This window comes from Aptenodytes forsteri, unplaced genomic scaffold, assembly GCF_000699145.1.
Source record: "Aptenodytes forsteri isolate BGI_AS27 unplaced genomic scaffold, ASM69914v1 Scaffold193, whole genome shotgun sequence".
Classification (NCBI taxonomy): Eukaryota; Metazoa; Chordata; class Aves; order Sphenisciformes; family Spheniscidae; genus Aptenodytes; species Aptenodytes forsteri.
In genome coordinates, this window is record NW_008795405.1 from 19,091,433 (window position 1) to 19,103,889 (window position 12,457).

Consider the following 12,457-nt stretch of genomic DNA (forward strand, 5'->3'; position numbering starts at 1 on the left):
TTGCTCACCACCCGCTGACCGATGCCCAGCCAGTCCCTGAGCAGCGGCCCCTGGCCAGCTTTCCCCAGTTTATGTACTGAGCATGACGTCCCATGGTATAGAATGTCCCTTTGGCCAGTTGGGGCCACGGTAGAGCATGGGAAACTGAAAAGTCTTTTGACTAGTGTAAGCACTGCTTAGCAACAACTAAAACATCGGTGTGTTATCAACATTGTTCTCATACTAAATCCAGGACACAGCACTGTACCAGCTACTAGGAAGAAAATTAACTCTATCCCAGCCAAAACCAGGACACTCTCTTTGCAGGTGAAAGAGTTTGGTGCTGTGATATACAACTGCAGCTGCTTGGCCAAAGACCTCCAGAAAACATTTAGTACTTACTGGGATCTTGGACATGCTAATGCTACCATCCCATTCCCTTGGCCTCTTAATTATTCTACCCACATTAACAAACGTCAGCCTCTGGAAGTAGAATTCAATGGAATCTTGACAAAAGCCTATTTTTCTGTAAGTATGTTTTAAAATAACAGGATAGACTGTAAACTATGTTTAAGCATTGGCCAGAAAAGTGTCTTCAGCAGTCCTCAGTAACTTGTGGTCCAGTTGGATAATAATTCATTCATCAAGTTTCTCTGGAACTACTGAAGGAGTAAGGGTTGACCCAGCTTCGGCTGTCAGGTAGTATGGCAAGGATGGGGTGCAGGTCTCCTTTAATCACCTGTGAACTCAATATATCAATAAGTATCTGACCCATCAGGACATGGAAGGCATGAGGAACGATAGTGGTCCACCTCAAGTGCTTTGCGCTATTGTAATGAAAACTGAACAGATCTGAATATAAATGAATCACAGTCTGACAGAAACAGGATTAAATCACTGACCTGCATGTTTTATTCTTTACAGGCTTCTCCTCCAGCATTTTGTCCAGAAGGTCGCACCCACGACCTCTTTGCTATAATCAGTATTATCAGTGAGGCACAGAAATTTGTCTATGTTTCTGTTATGGAATATTTCCCTACCAGCCGTTTTGTTCATCCAGAAAGGTACAATTTTAATCCTGACCGAATCAGTTGACTGCTCTATTTGAAGGAAAAATGTACTATTCCTCCCCTTCTGCAATGAAAATAGTCAGAGTGGAGAGAACTGAGGCTTTGCTCTGCATTCACGACTGCCTTGTGGACTGTGCAAGTACTGATGCTACAGGAAGGATGGTATCCAATACTGCCCATGTGCTTCGCTGGCATTTTAGAGTAGCCTCCTGTGCCCTTCACACAGCAAGAAAAATGTGAAGTGCCAGACTAAGGACAGTCAGGTACAGCTCCTTTCAAAATACGACAGAGCAGCTTTATGAACAGAGAGAGGAATGGGAACAGCAGAAATATATCTGACATCAGACTTTTCAGAGAAAATACTGCTTTGCTCCCCTCTTCTGCTCCTGTTTCTTTCTGCTCTTTACTTCTGAAGACTCTTGACTTCTGGCTCTGCTGCCTGTTTGACCTACTTGACCCATAGTTTAGAGACTGATCCTTAACTGTCCTTGCTGACCTCTGCAATGGTAGCTGAAACAGTCTCTAAAAGAAACTTCTGGGCTTTTATTTGCCTTTTTTTATAATTCCATCTAAGGACAGCCAAATTCCTGAAGCGTGCTGGGTGCATGCAGCAGCAGCTCTCAAAGAGAAGGTGGTAGTGGTGATCTGGAGTGATCAAATTGTGTGTGGTGGACCACTGCCACGGTCCCAGTGGGCTGCCCAAGGTCACAGCAGAATTACGCAGACTCTGCACATCAACTCAAATCTGAGTAACACAGAAAGTTAGTCAGTCATGGGGCAACCACTAAGACTCCAAATCCTCTTAGATGTGCTTGAATTAGGATGTTTACATGCAACCAACTGCTCTGAATATTATCTGCTTATAACTTTTCTGAGTTTTCCAATCATCTAAATAATCTGACTGAGAAAGAAGTTCAAGCAAAATAATTGTGTACAATGTGGCTTGTAAGGAATAGGGTGAGCTCTAGGTTGCCATTTAGCCACAATTATACCATGCATCATGTCCTCTGGCATGACTCTGTAAAGCCTCTGTTGTTCAGCTCTGTGTGTGTGTGTGTTAGCAGGAAGGGTGTAGGATAATAGATAGACACAGATAATTCTACTGTCCTTGAAACAAAATCTCAAAGACTAGCTTCCACTTGGAGGATATTTTTTATAAATCAAACAGCTTAGCGGATTTTCAGTTTCTGTGTTGTACGGTTGAATCTCTGGGTTTCTCATCTCCTGCTTTTAGCTAAGAATAGGTTCACAGAAAGTCTCTTTTCCCCCTTAGGAATGAGTGTGTTAATACTCCTCATTCTTCATCTGAAGCCTTAATCCACCATTTGTGACATCTAGGGCCTGATCTGATGAAAACAAGAGTTTGAAAGGCCTAGGGAAAGCAGCGCGGGGCCTCGGGCTATCTCCACAGCAACCAGCTGTAGTGTAATGAATTGAGGCTGATTAGTTCAGGTTAGGTTCCTCCAGCAGCTGAGGCAGAGGGAACAAAGCTGCTGTCTTAATGCCTGAGTGTTAATCAACTGGAAACCAATATATTTAAAAAATGGAAACTGATCAAAAATAGCATTTCTAAATAGCATGTTTTTCTGAGTTTTTCAGGATCTATGAGTCAGCCTGAGCCTGAAAACACATGGCCGGTCTGTTGATCACGATAGGACGATGTGCAGGGGAGGATTTGAGAATTCAGGCCTTTGTACATAAGACCAAAAGGAATAAGTTAGGCAAATTAATTCATCATTGCTCATGGGACTGTGAATGAGTGCTGGACCTCTCTCTGTATCAGTCCTCCAATCTGTACTAAAGATGCTTGTCTTCCTCCACGCAGCACTTGTTCGGAATGAAAATGCTACATTGGTGTTTGGAGTTAATAGTCCTGGGATGTACATTGTCCAGCGCTTAGTGTTGTGTAGTTGGGTGAAGGATGTTAAAAATTGTGCCCTAAGCTATTGCTAACACAAATGTCAGGAAAACGGGCAGCCCCGTGTCACGAGAGCGCAGCTGTGTTTGTTACCTCGGGGGCACACGGCATACTAAAGAGGGCAAGGAGGGATGGGGAGGGATAGAGCCTGTCCATGCTGGCTGATGGCACAGGACCACTGCAGACACTAGAAACAGTCTCCAGGGTCCTGACACGGCCATATTCTGCAAAATGGCTCTTAGGCTTTCCCCTGGGCTCTGCACTGTCCTTTTTACTTCATGCTGTATGATCCGGCTTTATGTTGGAGTTGCTACTGTTATTTTTAGTTTCCTAAGGAAATGAGCACCACGCTGTGTGTGTATCTGTGTACGTGCACTTCACTAAGCTTTAAACTTTTTGATCAATTTCAACCCAATTTGGCAGAGACTGGAGGTCTCAAAACACACTGGGAAAAGAACTGGCTGGGTAGAAGGCAGAAATCTTATTTATACCTCCAGTGAAGGCACAAGTGCTTCTCTTACTAGACATCAGAGATCTCATCTGTGCACGGTGTCACTTGTATTCTCAGTTTATTGTCACAGCTTTCTACTTCAAAAATATCCCTTTTTCCACCCTTCTACTTTTCTCTAGATACTGGCCAGCCATTGACAATGCTCTGAGACGTGCAGCTTTCAACTACAGAGTACAAATCCGGCTTCTGGTCAGCTGCTGGACCCACTCTGACCCAGCCATGCTTTACTATCTGAGGTCCCTGCGTGCTCTCAACAACCCACGTGCCCACATCAGTGTTGACGTGGTACGATAAGAAACCTGAGTTTGGAAAGACAGCTTGAGGATATGGACCCCCCACTGATTTTTGAGTCTAAGCTGCCAGTTGCATCTGCAAGTATCAGGTTTTAGAGAAGCAGATTGTCCACTGTTGCAGCGACTCTTTTGGGTCCTTGGGAAAATAAGGCCCAAGAGATAACCTTTGAGGAAGCAGCTATTGCAAGCTACTAGGGATACCAAGGGATGTGCCTAGCTGTAGCACTCGCAACGTTATCCAGGCAGTCGCTTTTGCTGAGCACCATGACACTTACAGTTTATATGACAACTTAGTGCTCTTCTCATAGACCTTTTCCTGTATGGAGTATCTTAAATGGGTCTAATTACTATCAGTTTTTCACAATTAAGAGCTCTGCTGACTGCCTGTACAAATGGACCCATTTTTGAGCAGTAAATATTACACACAGGCCATCGGCACTAGCCTGGAATGCATCAAGTGGGGTGGGGATGGTGTGGAAGCTCCCAGCATAATGCAGTTACCATGACAGAGAGAAGTCACAGAAGTAAGGAGGGATGGTTGCCAAAAAAAAAAGAAAAGGAACAAAAATGTAGATTTTAGTAAGAGTTAACACAAAAAGTTAGGCATTCTTGCTGCCTGCAGTACCCCTGTGTCTGTGATCAGCCCATTCTAGCACAAAATAAGAGCAGCAATCAGTGGTAAATGCAGATCTATTAAACAGCTGCCTAAAACTGCATTTAATTATCTGCCCTGTAATGATAATAGCTGTGCCACTAATGGAACATTGTGAAGCAAACATTATCCTTATCTGATCTCAATTGCTTATCCAATTTTATTTATACTGGAAGTACTATTTGTTAGTTTTCTTGGATAAGACTAAAATCTCTTTTATGGTACATTTAATAACAGTGTGTGGAATACTCTCTTCTTTCTGTACTATTCTATTCTTTGAAAATATAGAAAATCTGCATTGTCCAATTATTCAATCTATTCCTCACTCTGGTATTTCTATTTATGTTTTTAATTTCTCTCCATCCAGAAACTCTTCATTGTTCCAGTTCTGAATCACACAAATATTCCTCATGGGAGAGTGAATCACAACAAATATATGGTCACTGATAAAGTAGCCTATATTGGTATGTATTCCATTATTCCAAACACTTACAGTATCTTCAGATCTATAGGACTGAGACTGAGATAGGATGGGCTGCAATATCAAAAAAGACCTCATTTTGCCATGTAAAGCAGATAAACGTATCAAAGTATATGGCTTTATCAGAATGTCTGCCCTGGGTAAAGAAATAGAGATGTGAAGGGGAGAAAATAATGTAGGTCAAGTTCAGTAAGAGATTATTTCATATGATTGTGAAGCATTAAGAACAGAGCATGACAAGTCTCAGTGCACAGCCTGTGACAAGCACAGTAGGAATTTCACAGACTGTGTGCTCAGAATGATGCAGTGATAGCTGATGCTCTAGTATGTAACGTTATCGCGCTTTAATAAAAAGAAATTGCTGGGAGGAATTAATTCCATGCACTGTTTGCTGAACAGAATTCTAGGAACGGAGATGAGAAAACAGCAGTGTCAATTGCTGCTCAATTCCTGAAAGACAGGATGGTGTTTATTTTTCGCTCTTTTATTAGGATCCCTCAAAAAAGGGAATTTGCTGGAAAAACCAGCAAATAGCCCGATCTTCCAACAGGCTGAGGACTTGCAGCTCCAATTGCATTTAATAGAACTTGTTTCTTACTGAGTTGTCTTTTGAAGGCAGATATGCAGATAATTTGTTTTCATGCCTAAGCACCTTCTGGAATTGACAGTAGATTTTTCTGGCTAAGGTGAACACCAGAAGTACTAAGTGATAAAATGTGTATTTTTTCCCAGTGTTTGATTTTCTGAATGGTGGTAGCTTTGGAGAGAGCCCTAGACAATGTCTACAGCTGGATTCCCACATCTGCCTGGTTTAAAAGCAGGCATTGCACGCTGAGCTCGGAACAGCTCCTGAGGATTTATTGATCAAGGGTCCAGTTTCTCCTCTTGTTTTCCTTTAACAAGTAAAGAGAACTAAGTCCATTGAGGATTTTTTTTCTTTAAAGACAGAAACTCATATCAAACACTGGCTTTTACCCCTCTTAATACCCAAATGTTGCACTCTATTCCCATATTTATAATGAGTAGATGTGCATCTCTGCCACAGGCTGTAAGGAATCAGTGTTATGAAGCTTCAGGGTTGCAGTTAATACTGACTTTCCGAAACCTGAGGTCTGGAGTAAGAAGGAGGTGACCTGATTTTTGCTGGTCCTAATGAGATTTGCAGTTGTACAGCAAATCAGCAAAGCCAGGCAATGTGGACTTAACAATTATGGAGACCAAACAGAACACTGGGAAATGAATGTTTTCTAATTAGCTACTTTTCCATTGCATAGGGACTTCCAATTGGTCAGAAGATTACTTCATTAATACAGCTGGCGTGGGACTAATTATCAAACAGAATTCGACCAACCTGCAAAGAAGACAACTGCCTATCCAGGAACGATTAAAAAAACTTTTTGAGCGAGACTGGAATTCCAAATACGCAGTGAATCTGGAAGATGTGCAGGGACAGAAAGACTGTAACTGGAGGGGCAGACTCTGAAGTGAATTGAAATATAAATTTTAAGTAGAAACAAAAATATATTTGCATCCTATTCCCCATGCAAAATAAGGAGCTTTCTTCTTTATGTCTTTGTCAGAGAAATCGCTTCCTCGTGGTGTCCACACTGTCTGATAATGCAAGAACTTCTCATAGTTGACTCTACCTGCAAAACCATTAGTCAGTGTGTGACATTTCCTTTTTTGTGTGATTACTTCATCCCATAGTTAATGAAATGCATACAGTGTTATATGACAAACTGTCTGATATTCATAGAATCATAGAATCATAGAATCATTGAGGTTGGAAAAGACCTCTAAGATCATCGAGTCCAACCATCGACCCAACACCACCATGTCCACTAAAATGTGTCCCTAAGCGCCTCATCTACACGTCTTTTAAATACCTCCAGGGATGGGGACTCAACTACTTCCCTGGGCAGCCTGTTCCAATATTAAAGCAAACATGGAAGATACAACCAGATCTTAATACATCAGAGATGCAGATCATCATTGCTGTGCTATTTTATCTTAGGCAGCTATATATTTCGACCTTAATGTTCCATTAACCGTGTTTGCTTACATGTGTTTAAGCATATTTTTAATAAACTCCTGGCCATTTTACAATTTGAGCCATGTAAGCAATCACCTACAATAGTGAGGGCAGATTTTTAAAAGCATTTAGGAATTAGAGGTACAGGGAAATACCTGTATTTATGTGTTGAGGCTAGTCGCCAGAGTTAAATGCCTGGGATTTAAATCTTGGGGCCAGCTTCCAGCTCAGCTGCCCTGGACTCCTGAGTGTCTGGGGGTGTTTGAATGTCTCTACGTTGGCCTCATGCAGCAAATAGGATGGGGGGAGCGGGGCGAAGCTGCTGCGTGAGTGCTGGTGTGGCAAAGGCATCCCACCTGCGCTGTGGGAAGTGCTTGGAGAGCCTCCTTGCTCCTTTAGGGCTGTCCTGGCGCTGGCCCTGACCAGCACTTGGTGTCTGGGCTGCCTTTTCATCTGCAGTCACACAGGGACCATAAACCTGAGCCATCTGGTACCTTATGTCCTTATCGGCCACTGTGCGGCAGCTCTGCCCTGGATGACTGTCAGAAGTGACAGGAAAGGAAAGCAGGGCGCGTGCTCCAGCCGTGGAGGGGTGTGAGTGACACTGGGCTGGGGCTCCGTGACCCTCACTGGTGTCAGGCACCTTTGCCTGACACTGGAAATGGAGTCACAAAGTGAATTTTTTGCTTTGGCACTGATGTATGGCAGAGGCGAGAGAGCCCAAGGCAAAAGCCCAGGGCACGGGGACGTTCTGTAACGGTCAAACAACCCCCCTGTCCTGGCGCTCCACCTCTGAGAGCTGTGAAACCACAGGGGACCTCTCCAGCCCCGAAAGGCGTGCGGCAGCTCGCGGCTTCACTCCCGTCCTGGCAGCGCCCCATTTGGTTGCATTTTAGCTCTGAGGCCATCTCTCTTGCCACAGACACAGCACTGGGTAGAGGGATTACGGGCTTCCCCATCACGGTGCAACCTCCCCATCCTCCAGAGGAAGCGTTTTGGTGCTTTTGAACCCCTGCCCTAGGCTGAGAATGATGAAGGGACCCACTGTGATTGTCTGTGTGTGCACTGATTTATATCTTTGTGAATACACACAAATCCCCGTACAAATAAGGCCCCTTCCCCATGAGGTCTTTTGGAGACGATCCCAACCAATTTTCCATTTTTTGGTTTCCAGGCTGCTCCTTAGCTGTCTCTTCCAGACAATTCCAAGATTCCTTGGATTGTTTTATCCATAATTACAAATCAATGCTTGTTGTTATTAAGGCAGACTTTTAAGACATATAGTTACATTTATAAATAACACTGAAATTTTGTGAGTATTCACATATGTGCAAACATATTGAGGAAGATGCAGGTGCTTTTAGTGCTCTCCTCCCTTATTTCTTTTCTAGAGGCTGCTTAATATTTTGACATTTCCATTCACTGATTAAAATTTCTGGCAAAGTAGAACCTCCCCAGCTGGTTTTCACTAGCTCCATTTCACGGGTTTATAATCCTGTACCAGCAAATACATCTGACCATGCACTGTATTAATACTTATATGCAAGAACGACATCGGACAGATTTTTCCCAGTGCAATGGACACATGTGAATGGTGGGACAGTCTGAAAATCTTTTTGAGAAGCTACATCTTTAACCAACAAAACTACTTTCTATAGAGGAGTGAGCTCCTCTAGATGGCACTCGAAGCTACGTTTTCACTGCTTTTTGGGGGGATAGATACTGCAGGGATAAGAAGAAAAATTCTTTCTTCTCTGCTTGTGAGCTCAAACCTGGCAGTGCTGGATAAGTTGTTCAGTGGGACAGAATTTCTGGGCAAGCTGGGAGACTTGTCTTCTGGTAATATAAGACTCGTGTGGGGTAAGGTTCAGCTTATAAAGGAAAAATGATGCTTATGAGAGTGCTCTTTTATTTTCTTTACTGGCATCACCTGTGTTTTTCCTCCACATATGAAGGAGGGGTTTATGGTTAAGACAATGAACTTGAGTTTATTTCCCTGGCTTCTTGTGAGACTTTTTAGGCCCCTTCGTAGCTTGATTCTCATCTACTTGTTCTCTATTACAAAGGTAGAATATGGTGTAAATTATAACCAAGCTTTGAGTCTCTTGGTACTTTTCCATTTATGAAACAGGGTTAGTAACAGTCCTTATCCACCCACCTGATACTTGTCTCTTTCATTTAGATTGTGATTTCTTCAAGTTAAGGACTGTACCAAATGTAAGCTGGGGCCTCCAGTAGTGTTCGTTAGCATCTATTTATTATCCTTGGATGGATTTTCTAGCTTGGTTGCAGGCAGTTCAGATTTTTTCTCAGTATTGGCTTATTCATGTCTAGAAAAAGTTGCTGGTTCAGGTCTTGAGCATGGATACTCTCCTCTGATCAGCTCATCTCAGTACTTGTGTTACAATGGAGGACAACTTAATTGAACCAGCCCTGCCTCACCAGAGCGGATTTCATGCAGAGCTGCTGTACTGCTCTCCCAGCAGTCTCATTTCTGAGCGTGCGTATTTTGGTGCAGTGCCTTGTAGCTACAGCACTGCTGACAGCAATGAAGATGACAGCAAGATGGAACCTAGCTGGCTCCACAGGTTTATGAGTTCTGACAGGACTACAAAGTCACCTGGGTTCACACATTAGACATCAGTTTGTTCCAAAAGCTTTAGTATTATCTGTTTTCAATTTTTTCCCCCATTACCTAGGATTTTCCTTTCCCAGTTGTTCCAGATAAATTATACCTTTGTTGCTTTCATCCAGGTACTGAGAAAACTTTTCATCTACCATTTATGCTATATCAATGTACACTTACGTTTTTGACAGTCATAAACATCTCCATAATCCTTGGAAGATAGCTCTTCTCTCATGGACACTGACTGACAGACCTCTGCTCTCTGCAGCTTCCTGAGGAGGGGAAGTGGAGAGGGAGGAGTTGATCTCTTCTCCCTGGGATCCAGTGATAGGATACGACGGAATGGTTCAAAGCTGCGTCAGGAAAGACTTGACACTAGGAAACATTTCCTTACCAAGAGGGTGGTCAAACACTGGAACAGACTTCCTCGAGAGGTGGTCGATGCCCCAAGGCTGTCAGTGTTTAAGAGGCATTTGGACAATGCCCTTAATAACATGCTTTAACTTTTGGTCAGTCCTGAAGTGGTCAGGCAGTTGGACGAGATGATTGTTGTAGGTTCCTTCCAACTGAAATATTCTATTCTACTCCTATTCTATTCTATTCTATTCTATTCTATTCTTCTTCATATGTATTATCTCATTCAAGGTTAATTTTGGCTGTCTTGCCTTTGGGATATATGAGAGGTCCTGCTTCAAATATAACAACAAAATAGCCACCAATAGAGATGTATTCATGTCTTAACAATGCAGGAAATCAGCGGGGTAGGAGTGTCTTTCTTTTTAATGCATTTATACCTTCTTTTGCATGTCAAATCACAGTTGTACATTTGTTTGGCTGGAGACTGTACGTAGATGTTTAGCTGAACAGCCCACTTTTTCAGATGTTAAAAAATAAGTAGCAGTAATCAAGGAAACCTACCACAGTTAAAAGAACAACCTGAGCATCTCAAAATAAGTATGCCGGTGGGGTCAGAATCAGTCTGTTGACAAAATGCCTATGTTCTGCAGGTTTCTGTCTGTGCTCCTCGCGCCCTTTTGAGCTCTGTTCTTAGCTGTGCCTGCGGTCAGACGCTCAAGTAATACCTTGTTAACCTGGTCGCTTTTTTCGCTAACCATCACCTTTCCCAAAGCTGTCAGTAGCCTATTTGGAGGAAGATTTTATTGCTGCTTCTTTTCTCCACTGCTCTTCCTTTAACTATTTCATTCATCTTTTAAAAACATTGCAGTGATTATTGCTCTGTGGTCATTGCTGTCTCAGGTAGTGTCCGTTTCACATTTTATGTGAAGGCTGCTTTGCAGGCAGATGTGAGCTGCTGTTAGAATGGGATGTCCTTTATTACATACGTTATCTTGTTCTGGACTAAATTTTTCTGTCTTGATGACAGCATTTTCCTCAGTCCTGGTATATGCTGTTGCTGTCTGATGTAGTAATTTTGGGTCTATTGAACAATGACTTTTATGCTTAGGGAAACTTCAGGGAAATGCCGCATGATCCAAATAAATGATACACGCCTAACACTTACATGAACAGTCTCTTCAGAGGTAATTAGAGTTCTCTCTTTAGAATAACTGACAGCAGTTGTCTTTAGAATATTTAAGCCTACTGCAAAGATATAGAAATGAAGAACTTCTCAAGCTACAGATGGTTAGACAACCAAGTACACTTCCTTTACAATCCAGTTTCTAAATGTTTTGCTGTGTCTGCTTTGCCTTTACTAAGTAGAATATAGAGAAAGAAAATACAGGATGAGAAAACTACTATAACGAAGCATGTCTGCACATGCAAAGCTATGAAACTCAGGATTGTAATGAGTGAAGAGTCTCCATTACCACCGTATTTAGAAACTGTGCTGTCATTAAGCAGCCACTTCAGCAGATAGTGGGGTATACTCAAAGCTTTTGCAAATTTAAGCTGGGATTTTCAGAATCAGAAAATGCTAACAGCACTATCAGTAACTCATGCTACTCGAGCTGTTATTCATATGGTGAGTTTATTGTGAATTAAGAATACAGACAGTGTTTTAATGATACATGTAAAGGCTGTCACATATGCACTCTGGTTTTCGTTGTGCACTTGAGAGAAGCATTAATATAAACAAAGAAGCAAATAATTATATACACCTCCTTTCCCAGAAAATCTTTGAAGCAATTCCACCAGTGTGGCAGATCATTCTCCACATTTAACTATCCAGTAAATATATACATTAAAATTTATTTATCCACATTTTAATAATTATTCTTTGTTAGCATGTTTTATTTTGGTATCTGGTATCTTAGAATTAATTATATGGGTTTTGGTCTTGAATTTATTCTGTTGGGTTTTTTATTTTTTAATTAAGGCTAAATATGACCCACCACAATAATCAAAAAATGAGAAGAGAGGAAGAGGTAAAGCGTTAGTCTCTCTACACTAGTATTTTGGTTTTATTTTGCATTTTTAAATGTTTGTGGAATACACATATTACCTTAGCTGAAATAAAGAAAAATATTTTAATAAGAAAGCAAGCAATTCCACCAGTGTGGCAGATCATTCTCCACATTTAACTATCCAGTAAATATATACATTAAAATTTATTTATCCACATTTTAATAATTATTCTTTGTTAGCATGTTTTATTTTGGTATCTTAGAAATGTGAATTAATTATATGGGTTTTGGTCTTGAATTTATTCTGTTGGGTTTTTTAAAATTCTTTTAAGGCTAAATATGACCCACCACAATAATCAAAAAATGAGAAGAGAGGAAGAGGTAAAGCGTTAGTCTCTCTACACTAGTATTTTGGTTTTATTTTGCATTTTTAAATGTTTGTGGAATACACATATTACCTTAGCTGAAATAAAGAAAAATATTTTAATAAGAAAGCAAAAGTAGGTCAGAAAGGTCCACAATATAAACA

At 41.5% G+C, this 12,457-nt stretch overlaps 1 protein-coding gene across 1 annotated transcript in view; it reads left to right on the forward strand.

Moving 5' to 3' along the window:
* The window catches only part of PLD4 (phospholipase D family member 4), a 14,833-nt gene extending 8,443 nt beyond the window's left edge, over window positions 1-6,390 (forward strand). Inside the window, exons 7-11 of the mRNA XM_009280896.2 lie at window positions 307-507; window positions 904-1,043; window positions 3,598-3,763; window positions 4,791-4,887; window positions 6,179-6,390. Coding sequence (XP_009279171.2) covers window positions 307-507; window positions 904-1,043; window positions 3,598-3,763; window positions 4,791-4,887; window positions 6,179-6,387 — 813 coding nt within the window. The 3' untranslated portion in view covers window positions 6,388-6,390. The remainder of the gene's footprint in view (window positions 1-306; window positions 508-903; window positions 1,044-3,597; window positions 3,764-4,790; window positions 4,888-6,178) is intronic.
* The last annotated feature ends 6,067 nt before the right edge of the window (window positions 6,391-12,457 follow it).